This window comes from Hypanus sabinus, chromosome 11 (assembly GCF_030144855.1).
Source record: "Hypanus sabinus isolate sHypSab1 chromosome 11, sHypSab1.hap1, whole genome shotgun sequence".
Lineage (NCBI taxonomy): Eukaryota > Metazoa > Chordata > Chondrichthyes > Myliobatiformes > Dasyatidae > Hypanus > Hypanus sabinus.
The window spans coordinates 3,057,531-3,074,099 of NC_082716.1; the positions used below are offsets into that span (position 1 = coordinate 3,057,531).

The window sequence follows — 16,569 nt, forward strand, 5'->3', positions numbered from 1 at the left end:
CATTTACTTTAGCCACCCTTTTTCTTTTTATGTAACTATAAAAACTCTTACTATCTGCTTTTATGATTTTCGCCAATTTACTTTCATAATCTATCTTCCCCTTCTTAATCAATTTTTTTGTTATTTGCTGCTGATCTTTAAAAGCTTTTCGATCTTCAATTTTCTCACTAGATTTAGCTACCTTATAAAACTTTCTTTTTAGTCGTATACTTTGCTTTATTTCTTTACTTAGCCACGGATAACTATTTTTTTTCTTTTACACTCTTTTTTTCTTCAGTGGAATATATTTTTCTTGATAGTTGTAAAATAACTCCTTAAATATACACCACTGATCAAGTACCGATCTACCCTTTAATCTATTTTCCCAATCCATCTTAAGCAATTCCGCTCTCATACCATCATATAACCATATAACAATCACAGCACGGAAACAGGCCATCTCGGCCCTCCTAGTCTGTGCCGAACTCTTAATCTCACCTAGTCCCACCTACCCGCACTCAGCCCATAACCCTCCACTCCTTTCCTGTCCATATACCTATCCAATTTTACCTCAAATGACACAACTGAACTGGCCTCTACTACTTCTACAGGAAGCTCATTCCACACAGCTATCACTCTCTGAGTAAAGAAATACCCCCTCGTGTTTCCCTTAAACTTCTGCCCCCTAACTCTCAAATCATGTCCTCTTGTTTGAATCTCCCCTACTCTCAATGGAAACTGCTTATTCAAGTCAACTCTATCTATCCCTCTCAAAATTTTAAATACCTCGATCAAATCCCCCCTCAACCTTCTACGCTCCAATGAATAGAGACCTAACTTGTTCAACCTTTCTCTGTAACTTAAGTGCTGAAACCCAGGTAACATCCTAGTAAATCGTCTCTGCACTCTCTCTAATTTATTGATATCTTTCCTATAATTCGGTGACCAGAACTGTACACAATATTCCAAATTTGTCCTTACCAATGCCTTGTACAATTTTAACATTATATCCCAACTTCTGTACTCAATGCTTTGATTTATAAAGGCCAGCGTTCCAAAAGCCCTCTTCACCACCCTATCTACATGAGACTCCACCTTCAGGGAACTATGCACTGTTATTCCTAGATCTCTCTGTTCCACTGCATTCCTCAATGCCCTACCATTTACCCTGTATGTTCTATTTGGATTATTCCTGCCAAAATGTAGAACCTCACACTTCTCAGCATTAAACTCCATCTGCCAACATTCAGCCCATTCTTCTAACCGGCATAAATCTCCCTGCAAGCTTTGAAAACCCACCTCATTATCCACAACACCTCCTACCTTAGTATCATCGGCATACTTACTAATCCAATTTACCACCCCATCATCCAGATCATTTATGTATATTACAAACAACATTGGGCCCAAAACAGATCCCTGAGGCACCCCGCTAATCACCGGCCTCCATCCCGATAAACAATTATCCACCACTACTCTCTGGCATCTCCCATCTAGCCACTGTTAAATCCATTTTATTACTCCAGCATTAATACCTAATGACTGAACCTTCTTAACTAACCTTCCATGTGGAACTTTGTCAAAGGCTTTGCTGAAGTCCATATAGACTACATCCACTGCCTGACCCTCGTCAACATTCCTCGTAACTTCTTCAAAAAGTTCAATAAGGTTTGTCAAACATGACCTTCCACATACAAATCCATGCTGGCTACTCCTAATCAGATCCTGTCTATCCAGATAATTATTAATACTATCTCTAAGAATACTTTCCATTAATTTACCCACCACTGATGTCAAACTGACAGGTCTATAATTGCTAGGCTTATTTCTAGAACCCTTTTTAAACAATGGAACCACATGAGCAATACGCCAATCCTCCGGCACAATCCCTGTTTCTAATGACATCTTAAAGATCTCTGTCAGAGCTCCTGCTATTTCTACACAAGCTTCCCTCAAGGTCCTGGGGAATATCCTGTCAGGACCTGGAGATTTATCCACTTTTAAATTTCTTAAAAGCGCCAGTACTTCCACCTCTTTAATTGTCATAGGTTCCATAACTTCCTTACTTGTTTCCCACACATTACACAATTCAATATCCTTCTCCTTAGTGAATACCAAAGAGAAGAAATCGTTCAAAATCTCTCCCATCTTCCTCGGCTCCACACATAGCTGACCACTCTGATTCTCTAAGGGGCCAATTTTATCCCTCACTATCCTCTTGCTTTTAATATAACTGTAGAAACCTTTCAGATTTACTTTCACCTTATTTGCCAAACCAACCTCGTATCTTCTTTCAGCTTTTCTAATCTCTTTCTTAAGATTCCTTTTACATTCTTTATATTCCCCAAGCAATTCCTTTACTCCATGCTGCTTATATCTATTGTAGACATCCCTCTTTTTCCGAACCAAATTTCTAATATCCTTTGAAAACCATGGTGCTTTCAAACCTTTAACCTTTCCTTTCAACCTAACAGGAACATAAAGATTCTGTACCCTCATAATTTCACCCTTAAATGACCTCCATTTCTCTATTACATCCTTCCCATAAAACAACTTGACCCAATCCACTCTCTCTAAATCCCTTCGCATCTCCTCAAAGTTAGCCTTTCTCCAATCAAAAATCTCAACTCTAGGTCCTGTCCTTCTCCATAATTATATTGAAGCTGTTGCTATTGTGATCACTGGACCCAAAGAGCTCCCCAACACATACATCTGTCAGCTGACCTATCGCATTCCCTAACAGGAGATCCAACACTGCCCCATCTCTAGTCGGTTCTTCTTTGTATTGTTGCAAAAAACTATCCTGCACACATTTCACAAAGTCATAGTCTCCTTTATTTAAGCTCAGTACGCTTGTTTGAGATCCAACCCTCTCATCCTCTAATTGAATATGGAATTCGACCATGTTATGGTCACTCATTCCAAGGGGATCCTTTACTAGGACATTTTTTTATTAGTCCTGTCTCATTACACAGGACCTGATCTAAGACTGCTTTCCCCCTTGTCGGCTCAGTAACGTATTGTTCAAGGAACCCATCTCGAATACACTCAATAAACTCTCTTCAAGGCTGCCGTGTCCGACTTGATTAGTCCAGTCAATATGAAAGTTAAAATCCCCCATAATTATAGCTGTTCTCTTATTACAAGCCCCAACTATTTCCTGATTTATGCTCCAACCAACTGAGTTTCAGGTTTTTGGAGGCCTATAGACTACTCCCACCACTGCTTTTTTCTCTTTACTATTTCTTATTTCTACCCAAATTGTTTCATTATCCTGACCCTTTGAGCCAATATCATTTCGCTTTATTGCAGTGATTTCTTGCTTTATTAACATAGCCACCCCACCTCCTTTTCCTTCTTGCCTGTCTCTCCTAATTGTCGAATACCCTTGTATGTTTAATTCCCAGTCCTGGTCACCCTGCAGCCATGTTTCCGTAATTGCCACAATACCATAACCATACGTAATTATTTGTACTGTCAACTCATCAATTTTATTCCTAATACTACGTGCATTCAAATAAAGGACTTTCAAATATGTTTGACACTTATTTCCTACCTTTTCCTTTTGTACAACTTTATGCTTATCTCCGTACATTCTTTCCCCTCCTGACAGTCTTTTTATTCCTCCACTTTTACCTACATCCATTACCTTCTCCATTGTCTTTTTAATTATTTGCTCTCTAGAATCCTCCCCTCCCCCCCCCCTCCCCCCCCCCCCCCCCCACTAGTTAGTTTAAAGACCTCTCTGCAGCCCTAGTTATGATTCGCCAGGACACTAACCCCAGCCCGGTTCAGGTGAAGCCCTGAAACCCGTCCCTCTGGAACAGTTCTCTCCTGACCCGGTACTGTAGTATTAGGAGTAGTCAGCATGGCTTTGTCAAAGGTAGGTTGTGACATACGAGCCTGATTTAATTATTTGAGGATGTGACTAAACACATTGAAGGTAGAGCCGTAAATGTAGCGTACGTGGATTTCAGCAAGGCATTTGATAAGGTAGCCTATGCAAGGCTTATTGAGAAAGTAAGGAGGCATGGGATCCAAGGGAACCTTGCTTTTTGGATCCAGAAGTGGCTTGCCCACAGAAGGCAGAGTGGTTGTAGACTGGTCATGTTCTGCATGGAGGTCAGTGACCAGTGGTGTGCCTCAAGGGTTTGTTCTGGGGGTCCCTTCTTGTTTATGATTTTTATAAATTACCTGGACGAGGAAAGTGAAGGGATGGGATAGCTAACTTGCTGATAACTCGAAGGTTGAGGATGTTGTGAACAGTGTGGAGGTTACAGTGCAACATTGATAGGATGCAAAACTGGGCTGAGAAGTGGCAGATGGAGTTCAAGCCAGATAAGTGTGAGGTGGTTCATTTTGGTGGGTCAAATATGATGGCAGAATATAGTATTAATGGTAAGACTCTTGGCGGTGTGGAGGATCTGAGTCCATAGGACACTCAAAGCTGCTGCACAGGTTGACTCTGGTTAAGAAGGCGTATGATGCATTGGCCTTCATCAACCATGGGATTGAGTTTAAGAGCCAAGAGGTAATGTTATAGCTCTGTAGGACCCTGGTCAGACCCCACCTGGAGTACTGTGCTCAGTTCTGGTCATATCACTACAGGAAGGATGTGGAGACCATAGAAAGGGTGCAGAGGAGATTTACAAGGATGTTGCCTGGATTGGGGAGCATGGCTTATGAGAATAGGTTGAGTGAACTCAGCCTTTTCTCCTTGGAGTGACGGAGGATAAGAGGTGACCTGATAGAGGTGTATAAGATGATGAGAGGCATTGATCGTGTGGATTGTCAGAGGCTTTTTCCCAGGGCTGAAATGACTAGCATGAGAGGTCACAGTTTTAAGGTGCTCAGAAGTAGGTACAGAGGAATGTCAGGAGTAAGTTTTTATGCAGAGAGTGGTGAGTGTATGGAATGGGCTGCCAGCGACGGTGCTGGTGGCGGATATGATAGGGTCTTTTAAGAGGCTCCTGGACGGGTACATGGAGTTTAGAATTGTAGAGGGCTATGGGTAACCCTAGGTAATTTCTCAAGCAAGTACATGCCCAGCACAGCTTTGTGGGCCAAAGGGCCTGTATTGTACTGTAGGGTTTCTATGTTCTTCAAAAGTGAATTTCTATAAATTGTGCCAGATTGATCTCCATCTGCCTCTTCTCTGCCCATCTCCTTAACTTGTCAGTCTGCTAATTCTGTCTGGAGATGTGGGAGCAAGAGGATTACATGTTGTGTTCATTAGATTTTTCAATAAAACTGCAGAGCACCTTCAAAAGCACAAATTGTGAATCTGGCATTTTGCAGGACGTGGACTCAGTACGGAAGGAGAAGCATCGACAGAACAGGAGCTGAATCGGTCCAAACCAACCAAACGAGCTCGAACCAGTTTCACGGCAGACCAGCTTCAGGTAATCACCTGAAAGAAATCAATTTGTGTTCTCCCTTTGTAGCCCACTGGCTTGGAGGATGTGATTTTTCTCTGACACCTTTTCTATCACCACAATAACGCTGAAGGATCTCGGCCTGAATCGTCAACTGTACTTGGATGCTGCCTGGCTTGCTGAGTTCCTCCAGCATTTTGTGCGTGTTGCTCAGATTTCCAGCATCTGGTGATTTTCTCTTGTTTGTGAAGTGTAGTTGGTTGTGCAGGAAATGCCACAGTGGTAGTAGTCTGGTTTGTATGGGAGTCGATGCAAGTGCTGAAAAGCTGGAATAAAAATCAGCAGCATAAGTACAGGTTGGGCAGTGTCTCTGAGTGAGTGAATGTTTCAGGTCTAGGACCTTCAGAATTGGGTTCATTGTCATAAGACGTAGGAGCAGAATAAGGCCATTCAGCCCATTGAGTCTGTTCCAATATTCCATCATGGCTGATCCCAGATCCCACTCAACCCCTTATAGGGGCTTTGCCCATATCCTTTGATGCCCTGACCAAAACTATCAACTTGGGCTTTAAATATGCCCACGAACATGGCCTCCACTGCAGTCTGTGGCAGAGTATTCCACAGATTTACTACACTCTGGCTTAAAGCATCCTTACCTTTGGTCTAAAAGGTCACCCCTCAATTTTGAGGCTGTGTCCTCTAGTTCTGGATATCCCCACCATAGGAAACATCCTTTCCACATCTACCTTATCTTGTCCTTTCAATATTTGGTAGGTTTCAATGAGATTCCCCCCCCCCCCCCACATTCTTCTAAATTCCAGTGAGTACAGGCCCAAAGCTGCCAGACCCTCGTATGTTTACCCCTTGATTCCTGGAATCATCTTCATGAACCCCTTCTAGATTCTCTCCAATGACAGCAGCTCCTCTCTGAGATATGGGGCCGAAAACTGTTGTCAAAACTCTAAATGCGGCCTGACTAGTGTCTTATAAAGCCTCAGCATTATCTCCTTGCTTTTATATTATATTCCCCTTGAAATAAATGCCAACATTGCATTTGCCTCCTTTACCACAGACTCAACCTGTGAGTTAACCTTCTGGGAGCCTTGCATGGGGATTCCAAAGTCCCTTTGAAACACTGATGTTTGAGTTTTCTCCCTGTTTAGATGATCGTCCACACTATTGTATATCATTAATTTTTGACATTAAATTAGTTTTTCATGGTGGCAGGGCAAAAATGCTATTAAATACAAATATAAATAGTGCAAATATGAAAGGAATCGTGTGTTTATGGGCCGAATTCTCTGTAACTTCCGCCACCTCCAACAGGATCTCACTACCAAGCACATCTTTCCCTCTCCCCACCTTTCTGCTTTCCGCAGGGATCACTCCCTATGCGACTCCCTTGTCCATTCGTCCCCCCATCCCTTCCCACCGATCTCCCTCCTGGCTCTTATCCTTGTAAGCAGAACAAGTGCTACACCTGCCCTTACACTTCCTCCCTCACCACCATTCAGGGCCCCGGACAGTCCTTCCAGGTGAGGCGACACTTCACCTGTGAGTCGGCTGGTGTGGTATACTGTGTCCGGTGCTCCCGGTGTGGTCTTTTATATATTGGTGAGACCCAACACAAACTGGGAGACCGTTTCGCTGAACACCTATGCTTGGTCTGCCAGAGAAAGCAGGATCTCCCAGTGGCCACACATTTTAATTCCACGTCTCCTTCCCATTCTGATATGTCTATCCATGGCCTCTACTATCAAGATGAAGCCACACTCAGGTTGGAGGAACAACACCTTATATACGGGCTGGGTAGCCTCCAACCTGAAGGCATGAACATTGACTTCTCTAACTTCTGTTAATGCCCCTCCTCCCCTTCTTACCCCATCCCTGACATATTTAGTTGTTCGCCTGTTCTCCATCTCCCTCTGGTGCTCCCTTCCCCCGTTCTTTCTCCCTAGGCCTCCCGTCCCATGATCCTTTCCCTTCTCCTGCTCTGTATCACTTTCGCCAATCACCTGTCTGGCTCTCAGCTCCACCCCACCTCCTCCGGTCTTCTCCTATCATTTCACATTTCCCCCTCCCCACCACTATCAAATCTCTTACTATATTTCCTTTCGGTTAGTCCTGATGAAGGGTCTCGGCCCGAAATGTCGACAGTGCTTCTCCTTATAGATGCTGCCTGGCCTGCTGTGTTCCACCAGCATTTTGTGAGTGTGTTTATGGGCTGTTCAGAAGTCTGATGGGAAGAAACTGCGCTCCCCAGTTAGTATAGATTGGCAGCAGCATTTCCACAGGCGCATGAGCCAGTCCCCATTGGGGAATTGGAGATGGAGAGGGTTAGTAACTTCAAATTCTTCGGTGTTAACATACCAGAAGATCTGCCCAAAACAGCACAAAAATGCAACCACAAACAAGGCACAGCAGTGCCTCCACTTAGAAGTTTGTACAGATTTAGTCCATCAGTTAACACTTTGACAAACATGTATAGATGCACCATATCCTAAATGGTTACATGATAGTCTGGTATGGAGACATCTATGCTCGGGAACAGAAAATGGCAGATACAGCCCAGTCCATTGCAGGGAAAGCCCTCCCCACCACATGGAGTGCTCCCACAAGAAAGCAACATTCATCCTCGGGGACCTCCCCCCCCCCCCCCCCCCCCACCCCATCATCCAGGCCATGCTCTCTTCTTGCTGCTACCATTAGGAAAGAGGTACCACCAGGTTCAGGAACAGTTATTACCCCTCAACCATCAGGCTCCTGAACCGGTGTGGATAACCTCACTCACCACAATGAGCCTCAGGTCCCACACCACCAGGTTCAGGAACAGTTATTACCCCACAACCATCAGGCTCCTGAACCAGTGTGGATAACTTCACTCACCTCAATACTGAACTTGTTCTATGACCTACACACTCACTTTCAGGGACTCTGCACCTTATTTCTCAGTATTTGTGTACAGTTTACCATAACTTCTATTGTCTTTATCTTCCTGTGAATGACTGCAAGAAAATGTATCTATCAAATATAGTAACGTGTATTTCAATGATTTCACTTTGAACTTTGATTAACTTTTAACTTTAAAAACTTCTGAATCGTTGTGTGAGTCTTCCGGGCCCTGTACTTTCTCCCCACAGAGATTTAGCAGCTTGAATAGAGGTTAATTATTGGCCTAGGCATAAAGGGTCCTTCCCAGATCTTTTAAATTTACTTCATGGATCTGTACTGCTGGCCATCCCATCATAAGTAAGAACGAGCCATCTCATTGAACCTCTGCAGTGCTTCCAGTGAAGGTGCCCTGTAGTGCTGTTGGGGAGAGAGTTCTTGGGTCTGGCTCCAGTGACAATTCCAAGTCGGGATGGTCCTCGGTGGAAGGTGCAGCAAGTGTGGGAGGAACTATTGTAGATGACAAGTGGAAGTGGATAGGACATTTCCTACAGTGGGGGAAGTTTAGGAGCAGGGGGCACAACCTCTGATGTCTATTTAGAACAGATGAAAAGGAATTTCTCTATCTGGAAGGTGATGAATCTGTGGAATTCTATGCCGCAGGCAGTTGTGGAGGCCAAGTCACTGGGTATATTTAAGGTGGAGGCTGATGATTCTTGATTAGTCAGGGTGTCAAAGGTTATAGGGAGAAACGAGAGAAAATCTGCAGATGCTGGAAATCCAAACAACACACACACAAAGCTGGAGGAACTTGGGTTAGGCAGCATCGATGGAAAGAGTAAATAGTCGATGTATATTCCTGCTGAAGGGAGAAGGTAGGAGAGTGGGGTTGAGGGAAATAATGAATCGGCCACGACTGAATGGCAAAGAAGACTCCATGTGTTGAATGGCCAAATTTTTCTATGTATACTTGGTTACTTAAATAAACCTTCTGTTTACCTCCCCCCACATCACACCCAGCTTCTCATGTTTTCTGTACTAATTGAAGCTTTTACCCACCCTCTGGTGCAGTCTGTGTACAGTTTGCATGACTACATGTGTTCCTTCCCCCAGCCCCCCACCGCCACATCCCAAAGACATACAGGTCAGTGGGTTAATCAGCCTCGGTAAATTATTCCCAGTGTGTGAGTGAGAGACGGAACCTGGGGGGAGTTGATGGGAGTGTGGGGAGGAATAATTTATTAATTGAAAAGCAGCATGGAATAGGCCCTTCCAGCCTTCTGGGCCACACTGCCCAGCAAACCCCTGATTTAATGCTAGTCGAATCACTGGACAATTAACCTACCAACTGGTATGTCTTTGGACTGTGGGAGGAAACCAGAGCACCAGGAGGAAACCCCTGCAGTCATGGGGAGAACATACAAACTCCTTGTAGGCATCGGCAGGAAATGAATCCGTTGCTGGTACTATAAAGTGTTGTAGTAACTACAGAATTAGTAGAGGAGGGTGAGAGATGGAATGATGGATAAGCTTAAACAGCATCAATAACATGGATTTTTCCCCAGGTTAGAAATGGCTAATATGAGAGGGTGTAATTTTCAAAAAAGTGATTAAAGGAATGTATGGGGGTTGGGGGAAATGCGAGATGTGGTTTTCAAAGTAGTGGGGTATGTGGAATTCACTGCTGGGGTGGTAATAGAGGCATATTGGGGACTTATAAGACTGAGACACATAGATGATAGAAAAGTGGAGGGCTATATGGGAGGGAAGAGTTAGATTGATCTTGACATTGTTTAATACATTGACACAACATTGTCAATGTTCTATGCAATAAAATGGGATCATTATCAATGGACACAAACAACACACACAATGCTGGTGGAACACAGCAGGCTAGGCAGCATCTATAAGGAGAAGTACTGTCGACGTTTTGGGCCGAGACCCTTCGTCAGGACTCGCACTAAGGTCTTTGCCTGAAATGTCGACAGTGCTTCTCCTATAGATGCTGCCTGGCCAGCTGTGTCCCACCAGCATTTTGTGTCTGTTGTTTGAATTTCCAGCATCTGCAGATTTCCTCGTGTTTGCTCATTATCAATGGATGTTGTTGGTCTGGATGTGATGGGTGAAGGGTTACTGCTCTGTGCCATGTGATCCAAATTGAAGATAAAATTGGAGCAATTAAGACAATAATTTACAGGAGCAGAATTAGGCCATTTGGCCCATTGAGTCTGCTCCACCATTCAGTCATGTCTGATCTAATTTTCCTCTTGGCCCCAATCTCCTGCTTTCTCCCTGTATCCTTTCATGCCCTGACCAATCAAGAATCTATCAACCTCTGTCTTAAATATACATAAAGTTGTGGCCTCCAGTTGGCAGTGACGAAGAATTCCACAGATTCACTACTCTCTGCCTAAAGAAAGCTCTAAGAGTACTCTACTCTGAGGCTGTGGCCACTGGTATTAGAATCTCTCATCATAGGAAACATCCTTTCTACATCCACTCTATTAAGGCCTTTCACCATTAGGTTTCAATAAGATCACTCATTTTTCTGAATTCTAGTGAATACAGGCCCAGAGCCAGCAAATGCTCTTCATATGACAAGCCATTCAATCAAGGAATAATTTTCATGAACCTTTTGTTTTCAACCCTCTCCAGTGTCAGCATATCCTTTCTAAGACAAGGGGCCCAAAATTGCTCATAATACTCTAAGTGAGGCCTCACAGGTGCTTTATAAAGTCTCAACATTACATTCCTTGGCTTTTGTATTCTAGTCCTCTTGATATGCATGCTAACATTGCATTTGCTTTCACCACAGGCTTGACCTGCAAATTAACCTTTAGGGAATCCTGGACAAAGACTCCCAAGTCTCTTTACACCTCAGTTTTTTTTGTACTTCCTTGCCATTTAGAAAAAGTCAGTCCTTTCATTTCTTCTATCAAAATGCATAGCCATTCAATTCTCAATGCTGTATTCCATCTGCCAATTTGCCTGTTCTGCCAATCCAAGTCCTTCTGTAACCTCACTACTTCAACTGCTTGTTCCTCCACCTTTCTTTGTATCCTGCGAACTTTGCAACAAAGGCATCAATTCCATCATCCAAATCATTGACATACAATGTAAAAAGAATCAGTCCCAACTTAGACCCCTGTGGAACACCACTAGTTACCTGAAGCCAACCAGAAGAGCCTCTCTTTATTCCTTCTTTGCCTCCTGCCTCTCAGCCAGTGTTTAATCCTTGCTGGAATTTTTCTTGTAATACCATGGGCTTGAAGTTTGTCAAACTGCCTCATGTGTGGCACCTTGTTAAAGGCCTAAAAATCCAAGTACACATCATCAACCAATTCCGCTTTGTCTATCCTGCTTGTTATTTCTTCAAAGAATTCCAACAGATTTATCAGGCAAGTTTTTCCCTTGGAACCATGCTGACCATGGCCTATTTTATCATGTGCCTCCAAGTACCCTGAAACCACATCCATAACAATCAACTCCAACATCATCCAACCACTGAGGTCAGACTAACTGGTCTATAGTTTCCATTCTTCTGCCTCTCCCCCTTCTGGAGGAGTGGAGTGACACTTGCAATTTCCCAGTCTTCTGGGACCATTCCCAATCTAGTGATTGTTGAAAGATCATTACTAATGCCTTCACAATCTCTTCAGCCACCTCTTTCAACACCCTGGGACATACACCATCTGGTCCAGGTGGTTTATCTACCTTCAGACCATTCAGTTTCCCAAGAACCTTCTCTGGAGTTACGGTAACTTCACACACTTCATGACCCCTGATACCTGGAACTTCCACTGCACTGCTACTGTCTTCCACAGTGAAGACTGATGCAAATTATTTAAGTTTGTCTGACATTTTCTTGTCCCATGTTACTACCTCTCCAGCATTGTTTTCCCATGGTCTGATATCCAATCTCGCCTCCCTTTTATACTTTATCAGAAGAAAATTTTGGTGCTCTCTTTAATATTATTGTTAGTGCTATTGGTGGTGAGGGGGGGTTTAAACTAGATTTGCAGGGGGTGGGAACCAGAGTGCCAGAGCAGATAGTGGAGCGGGGGTGAAAATAAATGATGTTCAAAGTTCATGCAAAGTCACAAATAGAAGGGTTGTGTGTGTTGGTAATAATCTTCTGAGGTGTGTCTTTTTCAATGTGAGGAGTATTGTGGGGAAGGTTGACAAGCTGAGGGTGTGGATTGACACATGGAATTATGACATTGTAGCCATTAGTGAAACTTGGCTACAGGAGGGGCAGGACTGGCAGCTTAATGTTCCACGGTTCCGATGTTTCAAACGTGATAGAGGCAGAGGGATGAAAGGTTGGGTGTGTGGCAGTGCTAAACTGTTACAGCAGTGATCAGGCAGGACAGTTTAGAGGGCTTGTTTACTGAGGCCATATGAGTGGAACTGAGAAACAGGAAGGGTATGACCACATTAATAGGGTTGTATTATAGACCACCCAATAGTGAGCGACAATTGGAGGAGCAAATCTGCAGAGAGATCGCAGACAACTGCAGGAAACAAAGTTGTGATAGTAGGGGATTTTAATTTTCCACATATTGATTGGGCCTCCCATACTGTTAAAAGTCTAGATGGGTTAGAGTTGGAAAATGTGTTCAGGAAAGTTTTCTAAATATATAGAGGTACCGACTAGAGAGGATGCAATATTAGATCTCCTATTAGGAAACGAGTTACGACAGGTGACAGAAGTGTGTGTAGGGGAACACTTTGGTTCCAGTGATCATAACACCATTAGTTTCAACTTGATCATGGATAAAGATAGATCTGGTCCTCGGGTTGAGGTTCTAAACTGGAAAAAGGCCAATTTTGAAGAAATGAGAAAGAATCTAAAAAGCGTGGATTGGAACAGGTTGTTCTCTGACAAGGATGTCATTGGTAAATGCGAGGCCTTCAAAGGAGAAATTTTGAGAGTGCAGAGTTTGTATGTTCCTGTTGGGATTAAAGGCAAAGTGAATAAGAATAAGGAACCTCAAGGGATATTCTCAAGGGATATTGGCACTATGATAAAGAAGAGAAATGTATGACATTTATAGAAACGAGCAAATAAGGTGCTTGAGGAGTATAAAAAGTGCAAAAAAAAACTTAAGAAATCAGGAGAGCTAAAAGAAGACATGAGGTTGCTTTGGCAGTCAGGGTGAAGGATAATCCTAAGAGCTTCTACAGGTATGTTAAGAGCAAAAGGATAGTAAGGGATAAAATTGGTCCTCTTGAAGATCGGAGTGGTTGGCTGTGTGGGGAACCAAAAGAAATGGGGGAGATCTTAAATGGTTTTTTTTTGCATCTGTATTTGTGAAGGAAACTGGCATGGAGTCAATGGAAATGAGGTAAACAGGTAGTGAGGTCGTGGAACCTATACAGGATTGAAGAGGAGGTGGTGCTTGTTCTCTTGAGGCAAATCAGAGTAGATAAATCCCCAGGACCTGACAGGGTATTCCCTTGGATCTTGAAGGAGACTAGTGTTGAAATTGTAGGGGCCCTGGCAGATATATTTAAAATGTCGGTATCTACGGGTGAGGTGTCGGAGGATTGGAGGATAGCTTGTGTTGTCCTGTTGTCTTTAAAAACGGCTCTAAAATTAATCTGGGAAATTATAGGCTGGTAAATTTGACATTGGTAGTAGGTAAATTATTGGAAGGAGTACCAAGATGGGATCTACAAGTATTTGGATAGACAGGGACTTGTTAGAGTCAACATGGCTTTGTGCATGGTGGGTCATGTTTACCAATCTATTAGTTTTTCAAGGAGGTTACCAGGAAAGTAGATGAAGGGAAGGCAGTGGATGTTGTCTACATGGACCTCAGTAAGCCTTTGACAAGGTCCAGCATGGGAGATCAGTTAGGAGGATTCAGTCACTAGGTATACATGGAGAGGTAGTAAATTGGATTAGACATTGGCTTAGTGGGAGAAGTCATAGTAGTAGTGGAGGATTGCTACTCTGAATGGAGGCCTGTGACTGGTGGTGTGTCACAGGGATCAGTGCTGGGTCCATTGTTATTTGTCATCTATATCAATGATTTGGATGATGTGGTAAATTGGATCAGCAAATTTGCTGATGATACAAAGATTGGAGGTGTGGTGGACAGTGAGGAAGGTTTTCAAAGCTTGCAGAGGGATCTGGACCAGCCAGAATAATGAGCTGAAAAATGGCAGATTGAGTTTAATGAGTTTAAAGTGTGAGGTATTGCACTTTGGAAGGACAAACCAAGGTAGAATATACCAGGTAAATGGTAGGGCACTGAGGAGTGCAGTAGAATGGAGGGATTTGGGAATACAGATACAAAATTCCCTAAAAGTGGCATCACAGGTAGATAGGGTAGTAAAGAGAGCTTTTGGTACATTGGCCTTTATAAAAGTATTGAGTATGAGAGTTGGAATGTTAAGGTAAGGTTGTATAAGGCATTAGTAAGGCTGAATTTGGAATATTGTGTGCAGTTTTGGTCACTGAATTACAGGAAGGATATTAATAAGGTTGAAAGAGTGCAGAGAAGGTTTACAAGGATGTTGCTGGAACTTGAGAAACTGAGTTACAGAGAAAGGTTGAATAGGTTAGGACTTTATTCCCTGGAGTGTAGAAGAATGAGGGGAGATTTGATAGAGGTATATAAAATTATGATGGGTATAGATAGAGTGAATGCAAGCAGGCTTTTTCCACTGAGTCTGGGGGAGGGGAAAAAAAGACGTGGGTTAAGGGTGAAGGGGAAAAAGTTTAAAGGGAACATTGGAGGGGGGGCTTCAAGGCAGAGTACAAAGTAAATGGCAGGATACTTGGTAGTGTGGAGGAGCAGAAAGTTCTGGGGGTACATGTCCACAGATCCCTGAAAGTTGCCTCACAGGTAGATCGGGTAGTTAAGAAAGCTTATGGGGTGTTAGCTTTCATAAGTCGAGGGATAGAGTTTGAGACGCGATGTAATGATACAGCTCTATAAAACTCTGGTTAGGCCACACTTGGAGTACTGTGTCCAGTTCTGGTCGCCTCACTATAGGAAGGATGTGGAAGCATTGGAAAGGGTACAGAGGAGATTTATCAGGATGCTGCCTGGTTTAGAGAGTATGGATTATGATCAAAGATTAAGGGAGCTAGGGCTTTACTGTTTGGAGAGGAAGAGGATGAGAGGAGACATGATAAAGGTGTACAAGATATTAAGAGGAATATACAGAGTGGACAGCCAGCACCTCTTCCCCAGGGCACCACTGCTCAGTACAAGAGGACATGGCTTTAAGGTAAGGGGAGGGAAGTTCAAGGGGGATATTAGAGGAAGGTTTTTCACTCAGAGTGGTTGGTGCGTGGAATGCACTGCCTGAGTCAGTGGTGGAGGCGGATACACTAGTGAAGTTTAAGAGACTACTAGATGGGTATATGGAGGAATTTAAGGTGGGGGGTTATATGGGAGGCAGGGTTTGAGGGTTGGTACAACATTGTGGGCTGAAGGGCCTGTAATGTGCTACACTATTCTATGTTATACGTTCACAGGAGACACTGTCAAAGGTTGGAAAGGCGAACCATTGTCTTTCTGAGTGATGATGCATTCTCAGATGTGGCTGCCTATGTGTTCCACATTAATGTGGATTCCAGAGTTGGAGAGTCATCAGTCTGCACAACTAGATTGCAAAACCAACACATGGCAACTGGAAGACAAAAAGATTGTCTTCTACTGATACTGTGGTTAGGATCAGTAGAGAGGGTTAAATTTCAATGTCAATTGATGAGCTTGACATCCCTCTGCACTCATTCTTACTCTGGTGTAAGAAGAGATGACGGCTGATCTGTGTGCAGGCCACCTTCCAAACAGTTGATATTGGCTGTGAAACGAGAGCAATCTATCCCTCAGCACAAGTGCAATGGGTCCAAGTACACTCATCTTGGGCATCAGAATCTGCTTTATCAGTGATGTACAGTATGTCATGAAATTTGTTGTTTTGCAGTAGTACAGTACAATACATAAAATACAATATAGATTTCAATAAGATGTGGAGTGGGTTCCCTTTAGTGGGGGCACATCAGGACCAGTACACTTTGGCCCAATTAAGCAACTGCCCCAATTAGCTGAAATTTCTTGGAAATAGTTAAAAACATTTTAAAAAAAAAACAGTGCCATTTAGCTGAGTAACAAATCAAGTATTTAAATGTAATGCAGAACAAATTAGAACACTAATAATACTATTGTGCCATAAAACTGTGGTTCCTAACAGCTGTTGACGGAGAAATTCATCCAGTGTACACTGCTGTGCTCTTTTGACTGTAAATGAGCAAAATCAGTGTGCAGATAATGAACTGCCTTCATACAATGATTTTTGATTGCAT

General features: G+C 43.2%; 1 protein-coding gene across 1 annotated transcript in view; it reads left to right on the top strand.

Annotated features, from left to right (window-relative positions):
• The window catches only part of lhx8a (LIM homeobox 8a), a 50,214-nt gene that overhangs the window by 24,456 nt on the left and 9,189 nt on the right, over nucleotides 1–16,569 (top strand). Inside the window, exon 7 of the mRNA XM_059985202.1 lies at nucleotides 5,278–5,381. Coding sequence (XP_059841185.1) covers nucleotides 5,278–5,381 — 104 coding nt within the window. The remainder of the gene's footprint in view (nucleotides 1–5,277; nucleotides 5,382–16,569) is intronic.